We start from the raw sequence: 22,749 nt of genomic DNA, 5'->3' as shown, positions 1-22,749 counted from the left end.
TAAAGAACGCCATTACTGCACATGGAAAGATAAGACGAAAATCATTAGTATGACCAAAAACTTGATTAAGCAAGCTTTAAAATGACACCAGTTTCATTTTTCAACCTGGAATAGTTCATGAGATATACGCATTTGTAATGTTCCCAAGACTTTTGAAACACCCTGTACTTCAAAATATCCGGTAAAACATGGTATCACCTCTCTGGCAAACACAATATGGGATCTCAAAGAATCAAATACAGCCTATGAAATTAAATGAAGGATCATCGATGAACAAAAAACCAAATAGCCTTACTTCAAGCAATTGCCCACAATGTACTACAGAAAACTTAAAGATTTTACAAGCCATTCCACAAACTGCATAAACATCTAATCTGAGATTTTCTGATGAAGCCTCCACACAAGAAATTTTGACTAGGCAAATGTTCAATAACAAAACACACTACCCCACTTATGATGGGGGGGGGGGTCTATTTATACACTACCCCACTTCTGTGTATAAATAGACCCCCCCCCATCATATGGAAAATACAAGGCCTATCCACCCACCTTGTAAAATTCAAATTATACCACGCTTATCAAAATTTATAATTAAGTTCCCCACAATCACAAATATTATTAATATACACATTACCATATTCTAATATGTTTAAGTATATTAAAAAAATCTTACTACTTAAAATATATTTATCAAATATTCTTAAACGAAAAGATATATACAACCAAGATTTAAATCTAACCAAGACATATAGGCCTTCCGATAGACACATAACTGTGATTAGATAAAAAGTAAAACTAATTAAACTACAATGACAGAAACCATGACTTAGATATTACGGAGATATAAAGCATTTAATAACCCAGCCAGTGAATTAAATACTTTTTAGGCCAACAATTTTTGCTCAAAAGGATACTCTTCCTTCCATTAAATAGCAAACCTAACATTCACATTTCAATTTGTTTAAAAAAATCTCTCCCTTAATAAAATATGAAATACCCCGCTACAAAGAACTATAATGCATAATTCATTGTTATTTTGTAAATGTAAGTTATCCTTATCTGAATTTAAGCCACATGCTGGCCTTAATGCTTCCCTCCCTCCATCATCCTTAAATACGAATACTCAATAGAAAAACCCTAACATGCAACCTCCATAATCAGTAATCAAGTTGCATTTAAATAACACTAAGTTAAAGCACAAACAGCCATATAGTCTGCTCCCGTAAACAAGGTAATTCCTTCATAAGGAATTACTTTATAAAAAAAACATTGTTCACTTTGCCTGTTACATTCTTTAAACTGTTCCTGGAGAAACTGATGATTTGAGATGGCTTGTAAAAGTTTTTCTAAAAAAATAAATGTCTTCCCTATAGTTAGGTAGTTTTATATATACTATAAAACTACTTAACTATAAAACTGTCTGCCTGTTCTAGAAGTATTTTAATGGTGAATGCTCTGGCGAACTGCAGACACTTGTGCCCCCATGACGTAGACACCCGCGACAAACCCACCCGATAGGCAGCTAAATCCCACCCCCACACAGTAGAGATCCCTAGATGTAAAATATTTTTCTACTCAAATAGTTTCTTCCCCAGAACCGCTAGACTCTGGAATTCTATTCCAGGTCCCTGCTTCCCAAACTGTATTGACATGCAGAAGTTCAAGTGTAACGTGAACCGACATCTTGCTGCCCAAATCCCTACATAGTACCCCAGTAGTTGTTGTTATTACATATGCAAACTTTACATATAAGATTTTTTTTTTTTTTGCATCTCATCCCAAAATGTTTTCTTTCCAAATCCAAAAACCTTTCTCATTTAATATATCAAAATCCATTTTTGCGCAAATACAGACTAATTGGCCTGGTACTAAAATCTCCCCCTCTTGCATTTTATCATCAATGCATTTTAAATCTAAAAATCCTCTTTGCACTATTATGAGCTTCTTTTTTTATATTACACACAGGAATCACGACTTATCAAGACCCAGAGGTCACTCGAGGATAAGAGTTAATGGGTATACATTAGTTAATGTGATTATGGCATAGTAAACATAAGTAGTGGGAATTTTGTAAATTGGATTACTTTAGTGGGACGGTTCATCAAGAACTTGTTTACATTGGGCTTGAAGACAATCAAATTGTAGTCAGCTGGAAAGCAGGCAATCGGAAAAGAGTTCCACAGGTGTGCAGTTCTAAGAAAGAAGCCTTGTTCATGGAATCTATATTTAAGTTTAGGCACAGAAAAAGAGTGTGGGAAATTATTGATAGTGGTTTTGGCCAGACGAGTGTTTTTCGTGAAAGTTTGGCGAGGGGGGGGGCATAGATTGAAGCTCAGATGAGCACTTGCCATGAAAATAACGATAAAGCAGAGACAGACTTGCAACATCTCTTTTTGTGGGAAAGAGGTTGCAGGGAAGAGAAAAGGGCATCCCCCACTAAACTACGAAGTCTATTTTGAACTGTCAAAGCAGGATAAGCAGCTTCTAGCAGCTCTTGCCCAGATGTGGCAACAGTACTCCATCGTTGGTTGGACCTGACTTTTATATAGGTAGAGAATTGCATTAGGAGTGAGATATCTACTGGAGCAGTAGAAGGATCCCACCATTTTTCCAGCGACTTTGGCAATGGATTTGATATACGTGTTCCATTTCAGATCAGGAGTAAAGGTCAAGCCCAGAAGCTTGCCAAAACATGAAGCCTCCCCAAGACAAGAGCCGTTCATTTTAATTGATGCCAGATGGGCATCAGAGCATTGATGATGTAAAAATAGAAGCTTGGTTTTAGATGCATTAAAAGTAACCAGCCACCTCTTTCCCCATTGTACCACGTGTTCAAGATCAATCAGAGGAGAGAGAATCAGAACTTGGTTGTTTACGGTCTTTGATGTGCTAACAGTTGTCAGCATGTCTACGAATGATGTAAGCATGTGATTTGGAAGATCATTAATGTAGATCAGAAAGAGGAACTCCAGATGAACATCTTGCATGATATAAAATGCTTCATTTTTCCATCTAGTCATAAATTTATTTATTTTTTAATTTTACATTATTCTTTCATAATAAAATCAAACTCTCAGTATAGGCCAATAAGTCTCCTGTGCGTCATGAGTAAGTTGCTGGAATCTGTGTTAAATACAGAAGTAATCAACCATCTCAACAAAAATAACCTTCTTAGTGACACTCAATATGGTTTCCGTTCTGCTAGATCTACAACAGATGTGCTTACAGTTATATCTCATAGGATTAGCAAATCTCTCGACGGAGGCAACCTTTCTAGGGCAATTGCTCTTGACATATCTAAGGCCTTTGATAGGGTATGGCATAAAGGTTTACTTCATAAGATCTCTAGCTATGGTATAGCTGGAAATGTCTTCTCAATTATTAAATCATTTCTTTCTGATAGGTTCATAAGAGTAGTAGTTGATGGGCAAAAATCAGAAGCCCACAGTATTAATGCCGGTGTCCCTCAGGGGTCCATCCTGGGCCCAACTCTTTTCCTGATCTACATTAATGATCTTCCAAATCACATCCTTACATCATTTGTAGACATTTATGCTGATGACACTACCATTTATGGTAGCACATCTAAGACAGTAAACGACCAAGTTCTCTCCAATTCTCTCTCCTCTGATCTTGGGCATGTAGTACAATGGGGAAAGGAGTGGCTGGTTACTTTTAATGCATCTAAAACCAAGCTTCTCTCTTTACATCATCAACATTCTGATCCACATCTGGCATCAATTGAAATGAATGGCTCTCGTCTTCAGGAGACCTCAAGTTTTGACAAGCTTCTGGGCTTGACCATTACTCCTGATCTTAAATGGAACACGTACATCAAATCTGTTGCCAAGGCCGCTGGAAAAATGGTGGGATCTTTCTATCGATCCAGTAGATATCTCACTGCTGATGCAATTCTCTATCTATATAAGAGCCAGGTACGTCCAAGGATGGAATACTGTTGCCACATCTGGGCAGGAGCTGCTAAAAAGGACTTGGCCTGCCTTGATAGAGTTCAAAATAGACTTCGTAGCCTCGTAGGAGATGTCCTTTTCTCTTCCTTGCAACCTCTATCTCACAGAAGAGATGTTGCGAGTTTGTCTCTGATGTATCGTTATTTTCATGGAAAGTGTTCGACTGAGCTTCAATCTATGGTCCCCCCTCGCAAAACTTTCACAAGAAACACTCGTCTAGCTGTAAACACTATCAATAATTCCCCCCACTCTTTATCTGTGTCTAAACCTAAACGTAGATTCCATGAACAAAGCTTCTTTCTTAGAACTGCACGCCTGTGGAATTGTCTTCCGTTTTCCTGCTTTCCGGCTGACTACAATATGGTTGTCTTCAAGTCTAACGTAAATAAGTTCTTGATGAGCCGTTCCATATAAGTTATCAAATTTAACAAATTTTCATTACTAATGATTATTATATTGTCCAATTTCTACTGCACACTCTTTAACTCTTATCCTTGAGTGGCCTCTTAGCCTTGATAATGAGTTGATACCTATGAAAAAAAAAAAAAAAAAAAAAAAAAAAAGAAAAAGTCCAATGTGAACAAGTTCTAATTGAATCGTCCCCCTAAGTAATCCAAGTTTCAAAATTCCCACTGTTTACTATGCTAAAATCACAATGACTAATGTATACCTATTAACCCTTATCCTCGAGTGGCCTCTGGGCCTTGATAAGTGGTGACACCCTTGTAAAAAAAAAAAAACAAAAAAAAACTATGTTTTGACAGTTTAATATCTGTTTAGTGCTGTTGTCTAGTAGTCTTTCATTCATTGCCGATTCTTGACGCACTTGATCAATGAGGCCAGGCTGATATAAGACCATTTAAAGGATTTGATAAATTGTAAAAACTTGTTCAGAAATTTTTAACATTTAAATTTTCTTTTTAGATGCAGCATTATTTCACTCAAGTTTAACATTTTAACTATAATAAATAATATACTTTAAAAAATAATATAGTGTAAATATTATTTTCATGGTGCAACAGGTTATTAAGTATGATTGACAAGGTATAACCTTGGAGGTCAGTTATGGCTTCATTTGATTGGTTTATTTGATATAAGAAAGATTTGAATTTGGATTTCAGTTGTAGCTGAAATTTTAGTCAATTGAGGTTCTCATGTTAAAAATTCAGATAATCAAGAAACTCATAGTTAAGGAAATGGATTAAGCCATTAGTTAACAGAAAACCAGCTGAAAGTTCAAATTGTGATTTTCTTCTTTATGAATGTAAGCAAGAATAGGACAAAGGAAAACATTCTTAGTCTCTTCATAAAGAAAGCAACAATTTTTGCTTACATCAGAGTTGAATTTTTTAATGAAAGAACTAAAATGGCTTAAAAACCGAATATATTTGATATCTTGAAGCAATTTTGAAAAGGAAGAAAAAAATTTTATTCAGAAAGAATTCTGGTTCTTTCATTAAAAAAAACAAAACGAAACAAAAACAAGAAAATAAAAACAAAACCTGAAAACTGAATAAATTTAAAAAAAACAAAAAAAACTGACCCCCCCCCCACCTCCACTCAAAAAAATTAAAAATTGAAAGAATAAAATCTCAAAAAGTAAAATGTGTTGATTTTATTGAATCAAATTTGTTTGAATTTCAGATCATTACTTTGAATTCCATTTCTAGTGGATGCCATTTATAAAAGGAAAAGTAAAGAGTAAAATAAATTAATAAAAAATACATTTTTTCATGAGTGTCAGTTATTGCTACAATATTCCATATTTTTGTTTTTGAAAAATAAAAATACAGAAAAGTCAATTAAAAGTAACTTAAATGAAACATTAAAAAATTTTTCTTTCTATAACACTAATAGTTTATATATTATTTTAAATGGAATTCATTATTGAGATGAGTATTAAACGTTGTGAAACAACTAATAAAGATGAGAATAATAGACCGCAATAAATTACTAGAATAGTTGTCATTGTGTTGCACATGGCTGTCTCCTTTCCAATATAAAGACACGGTTTCATTATAAAACCATGACTCAAAATTGTGGTGCATTTTCTGATTAGAAGATAAGCAATATGCAATAATTTGTCAGAACATGTCTTATGCATCACACTTATACATAGAATGATAGCAGCCTAATTAGAGTCAGAGTCAGGCCCACTGATCAGGAATGACTAAGCGATCTGATTCTGTAATAATTTCATAATTGTTGTCGTATTGTACTCTGCTCAAGTAGTCGGAGAGTGACACAAACTCTCCAGGAGATAGCATCTGAATACAGCAATGAAATTCATGTGCAGGCTGTAATCAGAGTTTATCTGTATTGATAGAAGGTAAAGGCATCGACTACCTTTTCTGTTTAAGATACGTTTTCATTTTTATTGACTTGTAAGAGCGGGAAATTTGGATGGGACACTAACAATTGTGATAATATTTCATGCCATCAAAATCCGCCACTTGAAATAATCAACAATTTTAAGTAAATCTTTTAACACAAAAACAAAACAGAGATTCAATCAAACATCAATTCAGTTTTCCAAATACATTTAGATAAGATGCAATTTCAAGCCATTTTTTTTCTTTAAGTTAAAAGGCACAGCAAATGACATTCAAATATGATAAATAACCACTCTGCAACCCCTTGCAGTTAATGGACAATAAGCATAATAGATTCATTGCTGTATGATAAATTACTGTTGAATATTACAATAATTAGAGAGAGCAAGTCAAAGTAATATTTATAATGTACACCATAAAACCAATGTCACTAAAAAATTCCTCATTGCAACATCCTATAACAGTGTACCTTGTGGCATATTGAGAATTTATTCCAATGTACAGGTGAACCCATTATCATGGTAAATATAAATAGCTCTGACAAAGAGAACTCAGTTTATGCCTGCACAGTAAAAATAATGAATATTTTGTTGCATTGCATGTTCAATATTTTAGTAATATTGAAAATTGTAATGAATGACTTCCCACTCCAAAAAACACAATAATCACATCAGGCTAGCCCATTTGATTTTTGTTTTGTATTTTTTAAATGGAAGTAGAAGGAAATGCTGTATGATTTAAAAAAAAGGATTTTTTTTTGTGATATGTGCAAGTTTGAACAGATCAAAAGTTTTGTGTAAGGTTTTTCTTAGTTTGAAAAGAGATTGACTCAGATTTCACTTCATAAAATAAAATTTAAAAAAAAATTACGTTTGTAGAGATTAAAAAGTCACTTAAAAAAAAAAAAATAATTTTTTAATTCTTAACAATATTAAGTATAGAATTTCAAAACAATTTTAAGATTAAAAAAAGTGAGACAAAAAAAAAAAAAAAAAAAAAAAACCTGACCAAAGTGAAAATTAAGGAAAATATTGAGAGAAAAAAAAAATAGAAAGTTAAAAAATTAAAACAAAAGCAAATTTAAAATATGAGGTCAAAGAGGGAAAATGCTTTAATATATATTCAATGCATGTGTTGTTGTAACAGACACACATGCTTAGTTGTGCTTGCACATATGTATGAAGTAGTTCGTTTGATGGAAATGTTCACTTTGGATGCTTACGCATTTCTTGTGCCGCCAAAATTAATGGACGCAGTGAAGAAAGGGGCTTACAAACTTCCAGAAATGGATGTCTTAGCAGTTCACTTGCACTTGCACGGTTCTCAACTTCTACCTCCAGACATTTATAAATAAAGTCGCGCAAATTGGAAGAAAACTTCTCTTCATTCTTGATGGAAGGCTTACCATACTTGGCTATAAGGAAAATGGCTTTCAGAGGTCTCTCCGACAAATAGGGTGGTTCCCCTTCCAACATTTCAATAATCATGATACCCAGGCTCCAAATATCAACTTTGTTTCCATATGGTCTCCTGATGAAAGAAAAAGTTTTTTTTAATTCACTGATAAATAGCAAGATCACAGTCAATCATGTTATTGGTCAGAATTTAAGATAAAGAACTCTTAGCATGCTGAACATGTCAGAGTGGTCAAAATTATACCCCACCCCCACAAAAAAAAACCCCGAAAATGATTGCAGACAATTTAGCACTTTAAAAACTTGCAGGTTAGACATATTGGTCAGGGAATTTGAATTAGATTTCTTTAAAAATAAAGAATTGGTTTTTCATAGGGTGACAATTTAATCAACTCCTTTCAGGTTTTTTGACTCGATAAAATTTCAATTATTTGTGATTGAAATTACAAGATCTTATAAATGTTTATAAAAAAAATCTTTAAAAAAATAATTTTGCTGCTATTCTAAAATTTGTCATTGTGCAGAGGGAGACAACTCTTGTTTACTAAAAGATTCATTTTCCATCTCATAATTTAGGATGTTCAATGCAGCGATATTTTTTTTTAAATCAAAACATTAAAAATAGAAAGCTGCAACAAATTTTTTTAATCTAACAAAGCTGATAACATTAATACTACAAAATGTAGTCTTGACACAAAGAGAATCGTTTCTGTTTTCATATCATAATTTATGAACCAACGATATTTTCATTAGATGAAAACATTTTTTTAAAAAAAGCTGCAACTTTTTTCTACATTTTTTTACTACTTTTTTTCTTTTTTTAATTAAAAAGTAAATGTTATTGTAAGGTTTTTAAAAAAATTAGTCCTTAACCTTAAAAAAATACAAAGAATTAAACTTTTTAATAAAACAAGGATGAAACTTTTAAAGCTGCGGCAACTTTTTTTTTTCTATAACAAAGGTTATAATATTAATAACATCAACAGTTTTTAACATTACAAGAAGTGAAAATGCGATGATAGTTGTAGAGGTATTGTAATTTTTATTAAAAAAAAACTGTGATATATTATTTATATTAAAAAGTAGATGTTGGTGTTATTAATCTTATAAGCTTTGTTCAGTAAAAAAACAAAAAAAAACACTGCAGCCTTTTTTCATATTTATTTTCTTAAGTTTTGTTTGAACAAAATTATTTCTTATCGTCGCATTTAATCTCTTAGTAAGTCGTAAAAAATATAGAAAAAAATTGCTGCAGCTTTTTTTTTTTTTTTTTTTTTTAAATGTTTTAAAATTAATGAAAATATTGTTGGTTCGTTGGTCTTAGTTTCATAAATTATAATATGAAAACGGAAACAATTCTCTTAATAGTCGCATAAATAAAGATTATATTTTGTATTAATGTTATCAACTTTGTTTACAATTTCTCTACGACTATCGTTGCATTTTCATTTTTTGTAATGTTAAAACTAGATGTTGGTGTTATTAATATAAAGTTTGTTGCAGTAAAAAAAAAGTTATTGCTGATTTAAAAGTTTCATTCTTTGTATTTTTTAAAGGTTAAAAACTAATTTTTTAAAAAGCTTACTATTGTTACGTTGTTCTTATTTGGATGACAACTTATATATTTGTTGTTCATGTTAGTAAGAGTCTTAGTGTGATCATGTGAGATGCTAGATATTATATATATATTCATTATGGGTGTTCATATTGTCTTAGGATGTTCATGTTTGTGGAGATAGCATATTGGAGACATAAACAGGGTATATATAAAGAGGGAGACAGTTCTGTATATATAATAGACAGGGTACATGTTAATATAGGAGAGCCGACGGCATGTAATACACAATGAGAGGAGATTTGATATATAGATAGATAGACCGAGAGATGCGTTTGACATTTACGTTGACAGTTGTACACATATATAAACACATTACCTTTTTTGTTGAAAACATAACTCGAAGACGCAGTTATAAAAACACATGATAGTTTATTCTTCTTCGGCCGGTCGGACATGATTCTGTTTTTCAGGGATTCAAAGTTTTACATGGTTACCTCAAAGCCTCCTGCTTCTCAGAGGGTGCCTTGACTCTAACAGAGAATCGATCTGATCTCCTCTGCTTCTCTGATCTAACGGATCTGATTCTCTCCTAACTAACTTCAAACTCTTTCCTATATTGAGAAATCACATGCATGTCTGGTCAACGTGACTACAACTCACGTGTTTCAAACATGCGCGATTTGCACGTTTTGAAACCATTTCTGACGATCAGGAAATTTCCCATTCTCTTTGTTGTTTTACAAAGGAATTTAACCTACTTGTCTAATTCTGCAACCGATATTTTTATTATGCATTCTTTCTAAGAATGTGAATAGTTTCCAGCCAAATTTGTATTTATTAAATATTTTAACAGAATCAACAATTTAACTAGACATTACTTATCTACAGGGTTCAATCCCCGCTTATTCTGATATCATTTTCATTTAACTAATTCCCTATTTTTTTTTTACTTACATGAAAAGGGGACAGCCCTTATTTAACACTATAACATTTACTTTTTAATTTAAAAAAAAAAAAAGTTGCCGCAGCTTCTTTTTTAAATGTTTTCATCCAATGAAAATATTGTTGGTTCGTTGTTTTTAGCATTGTAAATTATATGAAAACAGAAACGATTCTCTTAATAGTCGCATGAAGACTACATTTTGTATTATTAATGTTATCAACTTTGTTAGATAAAAAAATTTGTCATAGCTTTCTTTTTTTAATGTTTTGATTTAATAAAAAAATATTGCTGCATAGAGCGTCCTAAAATATGAGAAGAAAACAATGAACGAATTTCTTAGTAAACAAGGGTTGTCTCCTTCTGCACAATGACAAATTGTATAACAGTGCCCTAATTATGGCAATATAGAAAACACTTAGTAAAAGAAATTGAAATTTAGTAGGAAGTTTTTTTTCTTCTTTTTTTTAAATAAACTTCAAATATGAAAGCATTTAAATAATAGTCAACATTTTTTACAGAGAATTATGTTTAGAGAATTTGATGGATGTAGACAGTTCTTTCAAAATAAATACTAAATAATTTCGAAATGCCCTCTTCCTCCAACTGAACAAATATTCAAAGGATAACTCTGCAAACTGAATGGAATTATTCCCCCTTGCACCACTTCTAGCTTATCTTTATCTGAGGCCACTAAAGAAAACTAGTGAACCTTTTTAATTTAATTCTTGTAACCAGAAACAATTTTATGTTTTTACATATTCAATATTGGCATTGTTACTTATTTCAGCATTTTCTTATTCTATAAACATATACACAGATACTCTACCATAAATAAATCTAATAAATATCCACATTCGATAATTGTTCAGTGGTCAATAACATTTTATATCCCATTAATTACCATTATAACAATAATTTTATTGAATTTTTAATAAGCTTTCACATCAGTTTCGCAAAAAAGTTTAAAAAACAAAGCATTGTAAAGTGTAGAAAAAAATATATAGAATTTTTATAAACAAACTCGTTTCATGATAGAAAAATGTACAAAAAAAAGTAAATGAAGAATATAAAAATAAAGCACAGTATTTTGAAAATGCAAAACTAAAGAGTTGATATTACACTTACATCTATTACATTTCAGTCACTTTGCCCTCTGACCTTCAGGTGCCTTGTTTCGAGCTTGAGAAACGTCATGGAATTATAAACACAATCCTTCACTGGAGTCTTGAGGGTTTTTTTTTTTTTTGTGATTACACTGTTGGCATTTTATGCTCCATGTCTTGCGACATTCAATTAACTTGTTAAATTGTTTTGCTCAGAATCTTAAGATATATATTTGAGATAGCTAAGATATTGATCCAAGTGTGCTGATTATCTTGAGGGTTAGAGTTCAATCCTGATCAAAGGTAGCAAAACGATTTTAACAAATTAACTAAAATAATGTCATAGAATGAAATACCAAGTTTACGTTGTGGCTCCAAAATATTGATGGGACACTTCCAATATTTTTCCTGATTCTAATACAATTACAGATTCTGTTCCGATAAAATTCTAATACAATTACAAATTCTGTTCCGATAAAAAAAGCACTCAAAAGAACACAACCACAGCATAACTTACAAAACTATAGACCCTAAAATGCTGTCAATTTAGGAGCTTTTCTTACCACAACATTTCCTCAGAAAGAACACTGAGGTTAAAATGTAAATATAACAACGTTATTAAAAAAAAAAAAAAAAAAAAAAAAAAAAATAAAATCAATTTCCTTTCATGTGATAAGGCTTTATGGATTCATAATATTCTCATAAAGGTCTTTCAAACAAATCTGCTGTCGGAGAATTTGCCTAAAAATAATTCTACTTCAAGGAATTTGACCAAGCCAATATATATTTTTTCTTAACTTTTGAAGGAGAGCTGGATAATTTTGTATTAACTTTAAGGACATTGATTGAATAAATTTAACAAATTGATATTTTTCAGCAATTTTCTGGAACAATACATTAATTTTTATTTTAATTCTAAATAAACAAACATTACCTCATAAATAAAGTTCACTATCTTCAAAGGGAGAAGAAGCAAGATTATAATATTTAAATTTAAAGATATTTGTTTGAAAAGAAATAGATTTTTTAGTTAACTAAATACTAAGAAAACAAGTTTTTCTTTTGTTTAGTTTTGTTTTACGAATGAATATATTGTATGTATTTAACAAACAATTATGGATGAAAAAATCTAGAAACAAAAAGTCAACAAAGTACACATTTTATTTATCACATACAGTTAAGGTTAACTTTGGTAAAAGTAGTAAACGGGTAAATGTTTGCAATTGAATAACGGAACCTTTCTTCATTGGAGAGTAAATTAACTTTCAAAGTCATAGTTAAAAATTTGGTTAAAACAAACAAGATGACCAAAAAAAAAAAAAAAAATGTTGGTACGAGTTATTTCTTTTTAATAGTCTTATTCTGTATTACATCAAGCTATCTCAAGATGTTCTACACAAATTTATCTATCCTTCACGGATCCAACACACCGTGTGTGTGTGTGTGTGTATGTATATATATATATATATATATATATATATATATATATATATATCAGGGAGACCCAACGGGATTAGACGATGATCAACGCTAGTATATATATATATATATATATATATATATATATATAGTCTTTGAAGTTTTTAACATTTGAAACCATACAAAAATTTACTTTTTATCATTCGTTAAAAAAAAAAAAAAAAAAAAAAAAAAAAAAACATCTAGTCAGTAAGTCATTTAATCACCTGCAATCACTGCATCAACTCTCTCGAATTTACTATAATACCAATTTTTAAAATTTTTTTTTATTTATTTTTTTTAATTTAAAAAAAAATTTTTTAAGGGATCATCAGTTGTTTACCATGAAACACTGTTTCGAGGATTTAAAAACAATGCTATAATATATAGCTTAATGTAAAAGGAAAAGAGAGAGATCAATTCTACAAAAGGAGACTTATCCGGATAATGCCAAGCTGAACAGTAATTATTGAAGCTTATACAATAGGACAACAAGAGTATGAAATGAAGACACAAAACTATATATAGGTAGATATAGAATGGATCATTTATTGAATAATGGAATACAGACAAAATTTATCTATCCCCCAAATTTTGTCTGTATTCCATTATTCAATAAATGATCCATTCTATATCTACCTATATATAGTTTTGTGTCTTCATTTCATACTCTTGTTGTCCTATTATATATATATATATATATATATATATATATATATACTAGCAGGGAGATCTGACATTGCCCGGGACTAAATGATGATCAACAAATGTTTCACACTCCCATATTTTTATTGTCATCGAAATCTATGAAATTGCCCATTTTTCAATCAAATTGATTAATTGTTTGCTCAAATCGAGGACCCATCGCAGTGCACCAGGAGGAAGCTAGACTCTCACAGTGAATTAGTTAACAATTCATTAACTATCTGCAGTCTACATTGCATTGAAGAGAACCTACTGTTGATTTTATAAAATTATTTTTATATATAATGACTTGAATTCATGTTTCAAATGCAAAAGTAAATAATCATACTTTGTTGTGCTCTAAACAAAAACATTTCGAATGCACCTCTGTCATATCAAAGAACCTAATGTTGATTGCATATGTTAAGCATTACTGGTTGTGTGATGATAATGGCTTGAATTTAAGTTGAAAATAAAAAAGTTGTGCTTTAAACAGAAACATTCATTTCTAACGTGCCCCTGTAATATCAAATCTGTTGATTTTAGATGTTGAGCATTTTCACTTGTGTGATAAACATTCTCAGATGCATTATGATGTTAGGCTGTGTAAGGTGTTAACTTTGGTGAAAATCGCCTGGTACTTTTTTCATCGGATTATTTCGATTATCGATTCTTATCGAAGGCATTTCGTTAGAAAACCTATCTAAGAACACTGCCAGACACCTAAAGTATCTTCATGTAAAATTTCATAAAAAACCCAGTCGTTTTTGAGTTCATAGAGAATGAATTCACAGACCAAGTTCATTAAATATGATAGTAGAGATTGTCCTTAAGCGAAAATGCAAAATGTTTTCTATTTTAATAACGTCTAATAATACGTCTAACTAGTGCTTTTGCTTTCGGGAAGATAAGGTAGATCTTAAATTTCTATTGCTTTTCAAATTTTTATTTCAATTTTTCTCGTTATATACTGAATATTTTTTTTATGAAACCTTTAAAGAATATTTTTCTTACTTTATTCTACACTCTAGATGATTTAAAAATTTTGCCTCTGAAGAAAGTTATATAGAAGTTTCTGCTTTGAAATTTTAAAACATTACATACAATGAGAAGGTGGCAAAGTGGCAAAAGGAGGAGAAATACATATGGAGGGAGAGAGAGACCCACATATATACCAATAGGGAGTGAAAAACAACTACTGGTACTACTACTGTGACTCATGTTTTTTGTGGATATATTTTAATACTAATAAAACAGATTGCGAAGGGACAGGTTAGAAACTATGCCCCCATTGTGTACATTTATGATCATTCAAGCCAACGCATTTCAGGTGAAAACATGTGTCAAGTCGAAATTAGTATAAATTATGGGAAAGGAATCAATAAAAAAATAATGACAAGAAAATCATAGGGAGCTTGTGTAGATTAGGAATCATTTAAACTAATGCATTTTCAGTGAAAACGCTACGTATTTACTTGTCATGTCAAAATTAGTTTAAGTTAAGAAAAAAATATGGAAATAGATCACTAGAAAAATAATTACAAAATATAGTATTTGCATAGATTAACAATTATCTAAACTAACACATTTCAGGTGAAAGGATTATGTACTTGTCATGTAGAAATTAGTATGAATGCCAAAATTATGGAAAATGACTCGATAGAAAATAATTTCTCTTTTAAGGGGGTTAGAAATTTGGTTCTAGGAGTGCTTTACGCGCCCTCTTAATTCAGGGCTTTCAGTAGTGCTTTGGAGGCCTCAGGAGTTTTTCTTTTCTTTTGCTGTTCACTCATGAACTTGTTTTTGTTTTCATATAATTTGCTTGAAAGTGGTAAATAAACTTGAATTTTAAAATAATGAGCGATAAAGAAGTATGTTTTGAAAAAATATGTCAAGCAAACTTTTTTTAATATTGCTTTGTTATTTATGGTACCGGTCAATAATCTGAAACAAACACTCGAGCAATAAATTATTAATACAGTAAGACACTCAGTAAATATTGTATGCTACATAAAATAATGTTCAATTCCACAGATGTAACATGTGTGTGCAATAATGCAGTTGGCCACTTGGAACGCGATTGGTGCCAAATCAAAATGTACTCAATATTTTAAATACTGCTGATATGCATTATAATATAATTGTACTGTCATTAAGTCTAATGTTGAATTGAACAGTGCTCACTAATCTAGATAGAATATATGAAAGCTGAGAGAGTAGGAAAATAGATACATAGAAGAAATATATAACTAAAGAGAGGTGGAAAGACAGAAAAGTAGATTTTATTGTATATGTTTTTCTTTTTTACTATTTTTATATTTTTTATCAGATTTTAATTAGATTTTATTGTATATGTTTTTCTTTTTTACTATTTTTATATTTTTTATCAGATTTTAATTAGATTTTATTACAAAAAGAAAAAAAAATTTCTTTTTCAACCAAGTAGAATATTGAAACAAAAAATAATTTCAACTTGCAAAAGTATAAGCTTTTTAATTCAAACTAAAAAAAATTATAATCCTAAACAAATGAGATACAAGTTAGAAAAACAGTTCTTGTAAGACATGAAAATGTTTAAACAAAACAAAATGTTTTTATAAACTTTAAAAATAAAAGGTACACAAATTTGAAATTTATCAATTTTAAAAGTGAACTTTTATAAATTTTACCAATCAAATTTAAATATGATTCAAATTGAATCTAAAAATTACCTTGAATAAATTTTATGTTGTGTACATTTTGCTGCACTTTAAAAAATTTAGTTGAAAATTATATAACTATATGATTAATTGCTAAAACATAAATTTTATTTTTTAAGCGCAACAAAATGTACACAACATAAAATAAATCCAAGCTAATTTTTAGATTCAATTTTAATTAAATATTTATATTTTACTTTGTAAAGTTTATAAAAGTGCACTTTGAAAATTAATAAATTTCGGTATTTGTACAGTTTAATCAAGACATTAAAAAATGAAAATATATATAAAAAAAAAAAAAAAAAAAAAGTTATATTGTACGTATCAGTTTTGGACTGAAAATCTCTGGAAAAAAAAAAAAAAAAAAAAAAAAAATAATTTGATCAAGTAGTTTGTTTTTTTACAGCGGAAAAACATTTTTATGAAAGCGCGTTGAAGTCAGCCATTATGGAAATTTTTAACACGCCACAGGGAGATAATTCAATGTAAAGTGCCGAAACTCCCTCCCCCATCTTTATTACTAGCTTTTCTTCCTAAATAAATTAAACCTTTTGCTCGGTATCATAACAAATTGCTTTTTCGCTGTAAAAAAACAAAAACTACTTGATGAAATTTAGTGAAATTTTTTCGGAAAACTTTGTTTCATAACGGATACATACAATATAACTTTTCTTTTTTTTTTCCTGATATTTTCATTTTTTAATGTCTTGATTAAACTGTACGAGTACCTAAATTTCAAATCAAATCTTGTACATTTACTTTTAAAGTTTATAAAAAAAAAAACATTTTATTCAATCGTTTTCATGTCTTGCAAGAAATGCTTTTCTAACTATATATACACATCCACAATATTTATTTATCAATATCATACGGCAATATATAATTAAATCATTCAATAATTATAAACATAAATAAAAATAAAATCCAGAAACTTTCCTTTTCTACTATGAAAAACGAAATAAATGAAGACAATGCAGAAAAATGTTTTTCTTAAATGGAATTATTTTTTTTGTATTAGCCAAAACAATTTTTGACATGTTCTATATTAGAATTTACTCCAATAAAACTAAGTTGAAATTATTCATACTACCAACTAGAAATTTAAACTAACCCACTTATGAATACATGAGTAGTATATATAGAAAATATATTAGCTGCAGATATCTCCATAGCATTCATTTTCATTGAAAAATTTGTGTTTTCTGATCTTGTGATACAAATAAAGTCATAATTTAACTAAACTTTTCATTATATATATATATATATATATATATATATATATATATATATGTGTGTGTGTGTGTACACTATTTGCTGAAAGATTGCTTATGCAGATATGCGTTTATAAGAATTGTATATAAAAAGATAGAAATGAATAAAGCAAACATAATGTGTGGTATTTACCTGGAGACAACCTCTGGGGCCATCCAGTAGGGTGTTCCGACCATTGTATGTCTCTGACTGTTATTCTCGGCAAGTTGAGCACAAAACCCAAAATCTGTCAGTTTCACCTGACCATTCAGACCGAGCAAAACATTGTCACTCTTTATGTCCCTGTGGATAATATTTCGCTGATGCAGGTAATCCAATCCGCGTAGACATTCTCGACACACAGCTGCAATTTGACCCTCATTCATCACTGTTTCCATGACGACATCCGTTAGAGCTCCACCATCCAAGTATTCCATGACCACCCACAGCATTTCATCCAAAAGATAGCAATCCAGAAAGTTCACAAGGTTTGGGTGACTGACTTCTTTTAAAACCTCTATCTCTGTGATAATCAATTCCTTTTTTGGCTGATTGTGCAAATTCATCTTTTTGATGGCTACGACATTTCCTGATGACGTTTCTGTGGCTTTTGAGACAGCACCGGATGCACTGGGATGAAAGAAAATTTAAGTTTTTGTATTAAAACAAATAATTCATTCAAAAACATAAGACAAATACTTTTAGATTTTAAATTGTTTAAACATGGAAGTTAATCATGAAGTTAATCATGAAGTTAATCATGAAGTTAAACATGGAAGTTAATCATGAAGTTAACCAGTCGTGTCATTTGTTCATCATGTTTGCTGTCTTTTCTCCAGCTTTTTCTTTTCTGAACACACTAAACATCATGGAAAACTTATAAATACTAAGTATTAAAAAATTTTTTTTTTAATCTGGAAATGATGAGGACTGTCATGAAATCTGGAAATGATGAGGACTGTCATGAAACCTGGAAATGATGAGGACTGTCATGAAACCTGGAAATGATGAGGACTGTCATGAAACCTGGAAATGATGAGGACTGTCATGAAACCTGGAAATGATGAGGACTGTCATGAAACCTGGAAATGATGAGGACTGTCATGACACCTGGAAATGATGAGGACTGTCATGAAATCTGGAAATGATGAGGACTGTCATGAAACCTGGAAATGATGAGGACTGTCATGAAATCTGGAAATGATGAGGACTGTCATGAAACCTGGAAATGATGAGGACTGTCATGAAATCTGGAAATGATGAGGACTGTCATGAAATCTGGAAATGATGAGGACTGTCATGAAACCTGGAAATGATGAGGACTGTCATGAAACCTGGAAATGATGAGGACTGTCATGACACCTGGAAATGATGAGGACTGTCATGAAATCTGGAAATGATGAGGACTGTCATGAAATCTGGAAATGATGAGGACTGTCATGAAACCTGGAAATGATGAGGACTGTCATGAAACCTGGAAATGATGAGGACTGTCATGAAACCTGGAAATGATGAGGACTGTCATGAAACCTGGAAATGATGAGGACTGTCATGACACCTGGAAATGATGAGGACTGTCATGAAATCTGGAAATGATGAGGACTGTCATGAAACCTGGAAATGATGAGGACTGTCATGAAACCTGGAAATGATGAGGACTGTCATGAAACCTGGAAATGATGAGGACTGTCATGAAATCTGGAAATGATGAGGACTGTCATGAAATCTGGAAATGATGAGGACTTTCATGAAACCTGGAAATGATGAGGACTGTCATGAAACCTGGAAATGATGAGGACTGTCATGAAACCTGGAAATGATGAGGACTGTCATGAAACCTGGAAATGATGAGGACTGTCATGAAATCTGGAAATGATGAGGACTGTCATGAAACCTGGAAATGATGAGGACTGTCATGAAACCTGGAAATGATGAGGACTGTCATGAAACCTGGAAATGATGAGGACTGTCATGAAATCTGGAAATGATGAGGACTGTCATGAAATCTGGAAATGATGAGGACTGTCATGAAACCTGGAAATGATGAGGACTGTCATGAAACCTGGAAATGATGAGGACTGTCATGAAACCTGGAAATGATGAGGACTTTCATGAAACGTGGAAATGATGAGGACTTTCATGAAACGTGGAAATGATGAGGACTGTCATGAAATCTGGAAATGATGAGGACTGTCATGAAACCTGGAAATGATGAGGACTGTCATGAAACCTGGAAATGATGAGGACTGTCATGAAACCTGGAAATGATGAGGACTGTCATGAAATCTGGAAATGATGAGGACTGTCATGAAATCTGGAAATGATGAGGACTGTCATGAAATCTGGAAATGATGAGGACTGTCATGAAATCTGGAAATGATGAGGACTGTCATGAAACCTGGAAATGATGAGGACTGTCATGAAACCTGGAAATGATGAGGACTGTCATGAAACCTGGAAATGATGAGGACTGTCATGAAATCTGGAAATGATGAGGACTGTCATGAAACCTGGAAATGATGAGGACTGTCATGAAACCTGGAAATGATGAGGACTGTCATGAAACCTGGAAATGATGAGGACTGTCATGAAATCTGGAAATGATGAGGACTGTCATGAAATCTGGAAATGATGAGGACTGTCATGAAACCTGGAAATGATGAGGACTGTCATGAAACCTGGAAATGATGAGGACTGTCATGAAACCTGGAAATGATGAGGACTTTCATGAAACGTGGAAATGATGAGGACTGTCATGAAATCTGGAAATGATGAGGACTGTCATGAAATCTGGAAATGATGAGGACTGTCATGAAACCTGGAAATGATGAGGACTGTCATGAAACCTGGAAATGATGAGGACTGTCATGAAATCTGGAAATGATGAGGACTGTCATGAAATCTGGAAATGATGAGGACTGTCATGAAACCTGGAAATGATGAGGACTGTCATGAAACCTGGAAATGATGAGGACTGTCATGAAACCTGGAAATGATGAGGACTTTCATGAAACCTGGAAATGATGAGGACTGTCATGAAATCTGGAAATGATGAGGACTGTCATGAAACCTGGAAATGATGAGGACTGTCATGAAACCTGGAAATGATGAGGACTGTCATGAAACCTGGAAATGATGAGGACTGTCATGAAACGTGGAAATGATGAGGACTGTCATGAAACCTGGAAATGATGAGGACTTTCATGAAACCTGGAAATGATGAGGACTGTCATGAAATCTGGAAATGATGAGGACTGTCATGAAACCTGGAAATGATGAGGACTGTCATGAAACCTGGAAATGATGAGGACTGTCATGAAACCTGGAAATGATGAGGACTTTCATGAAACGTGGAAATGATGAGGACTGTCATTAAATCTGGAAATGATGAGGACTGTCATGAAATCTGGAAATGATGAGGACTGTCATGAAACCTGGAAATGATGAGGACTGTCATGAAACCTGGAAATGATGAGGACTGTCATGAAACCTGGAAATGATGAGGACTTTCATGAAACGTGGAAATGATGAGGACTGTCATTAAATCTGGAAATGATGAGGACTGTCATGAAATCTGGAAATGATGAGGACTGTCATGAAACCTGGAAATGATGAGGACTGTCATGAAACCTGGAAATGATGAGGACTGTCATGAAATCTGGAAATGATGAGGACTGTCATGAAACCTGGAAATGATGAGGACTTTCATGAAATCTGGAAATGATGAGGACTGTCATGAAATCTGGAAATGATGAGGACTGTCATGAAACCTGGAAATGATGAGGACTGTCATGAAACCTGGAAATGATGAGGACTGTCATGAAATCTGGAAATGATGAGGACTGTCATGAAACCGACCAGCTTTACAGTATCCCTACCCACCACACTTTTATATTTTATCACTCAAAATGAGGATTATGATTAAAAAAAAAATAAATCTCTCTTACAAATGTTCGCATAAAAGTATACCCATAAAAAAAAAAATAGAAAAGTTGCAAGAGAAGGAGACAAAAAAAATGATGAACTTATCGATGAGGTAATCTTGCAACGATTTAATCAGGATTGGAATAATTTTGTTGTAAGCTTGGAAATCAATAACAGCTTCCTTTATATCTATTTTATTCACTTACCCAGCACCCAAGTCGATTCCTAATGTGTATTTCTCTTGCGGATCACCACAATTTACCAATTGTCCTAAAAATAAAGTAATCATTATTAGTAATCAACTAAAATATATTTTATATATAAATGTTTTGAGATTTACCATTACTTATAATGAAATAAAGACGAACAATTTTATATATATATCAAGGTTTGAAATAAGATTTATCATTACCTATGATGAAATAAAGACGTAACAATTTAATATATATCAAAGTTTGAAATAAGATTTATCATTACCTATGATGAAATAAAGACGTAACAATTTTATATATATCAAAGTTTGAAATAAGATTTATCATTACCTATGATGAAATAAAGACGTAACAATTTTATATATATCAAAGTTTGAAATAAGATTTATCATTACCTATGATGAAATAAAGACGAAACAATTTTATATATATCAAAGTTTGAAATAAGATTTATCAGAACCTATGATGAAATAAAGACGAAACAATTTTATATATATCAAAGTTTGAAATAAGATTTATCATTACCTATGATGAAATAAAGACGTAACAATTTTATATATATCAAAGTTTGAAATAAGATTTATCATTACCTATGATGAAATAAAGACGTAACAATTTTATATATATCAAGGTTTGAAATAAGATTTATCATTACCTATGATGAAATAAAGACGTAACAATTTAATATATATCAAAGTTTGAAATAAGATTTATCATTACCTATGATGAAATAAAGACGTAACAATTTTATATATATCAAAGTTTGAAATAAGATTTATCATTACCTATGATGAAATAAAGACGTAACAATTTTATATATATATCAAAGTTTGAAATAAGATTTATCATTACCTATGATGAAATAAAGACGAAACAATTTTATATATATCAAAGTTTGAAATAAGATTTATCAGAACCTATGATGAAATAAAGACGAAACAATTTTATATATATCAAAGTTTGAAATAAGATTTATCATTACCTATGATGAAATAAAGACGTAACAATTTTATATATATCAAAGTTTGAAATAAGATTTATCAGAACCTATGATGCAATAAAGACGTAACAATTTTATATATATCAAAGTTTGAAATAAGATTTATCATTACCTATGATGCAATAAAGACGTAACAATTTTATATATATCAAAGTTTGAAATAAGATTTATTATTACCTATGATGAAATAAAGACGTA

The 22,749-nt window shown here is 31.3% G+C and overlaps 1 protein-coding gene and 1 long non-coding RNA gene across 10 annotated transcripts in view; one reads left to right on the top strand and one right to left on the bottom strand.

Annotated features, from left to right (window-relative positions):
- The window catches only part of LOC145277842 (uncharacterized), a 311,077-nt gene that overhangs the window by 214,144 nt on the left and 74,184 nt on the right, over window positions 1-22,749 (top strand). The window lies entirely within an intron of this gene.
- LOC145277840 (serine/threonine-protein kinase PAK 2-like) overlaps window positions 7,384-22,749 on the bottom strand; it is a 299,605-nt gene continuing 284,239 nt past the window's right edge. For all 8 annotated transcript variants that reach the window (XM_080129778.1, XM_080129780.1, XM_080129779.1 and 5 more), the window contains 3 exons: window positions 21,546-21,609; window positions 17,569-18,045; window positions 7,384-7,834 (listed from right to left, as the gene is read on the bottom strand). In XM_080129778.1, the coding sequence (XP_079985904.1) occupies window positions 7,510-7,834; window positions 17,569-18,045; window positions 21,546-21,609 (866 nt within the window). In that variant the 3' untranslated portion in view covers window positions 7,384-7,509. The remainder of the gene's footprint in view (window positions 7,835-17,568; window positions 18,046-21,545; window positions 21,610-22,749) is intronic.

Source organism: Euprymna scolopes, chromosome 6 (genome assembly GCF_053919585.1).
Source record: "Euprymna scolopes isolate OS-2025 chromosome 6, ASM5391958v1, whole genome shotgun sequence".
Lineage (NCBI taxonomy): Eukaryota > Metazoa > Mollusca > Cephalopoda > Sepiida > Sepiolidae > Euprymna > Euprymna scolopes.
The sequence above is the reverse complement of the archived record's forward strand: the minus strand, read 5'-3'. Positions and strand labels throughout refer to the sequence as shown.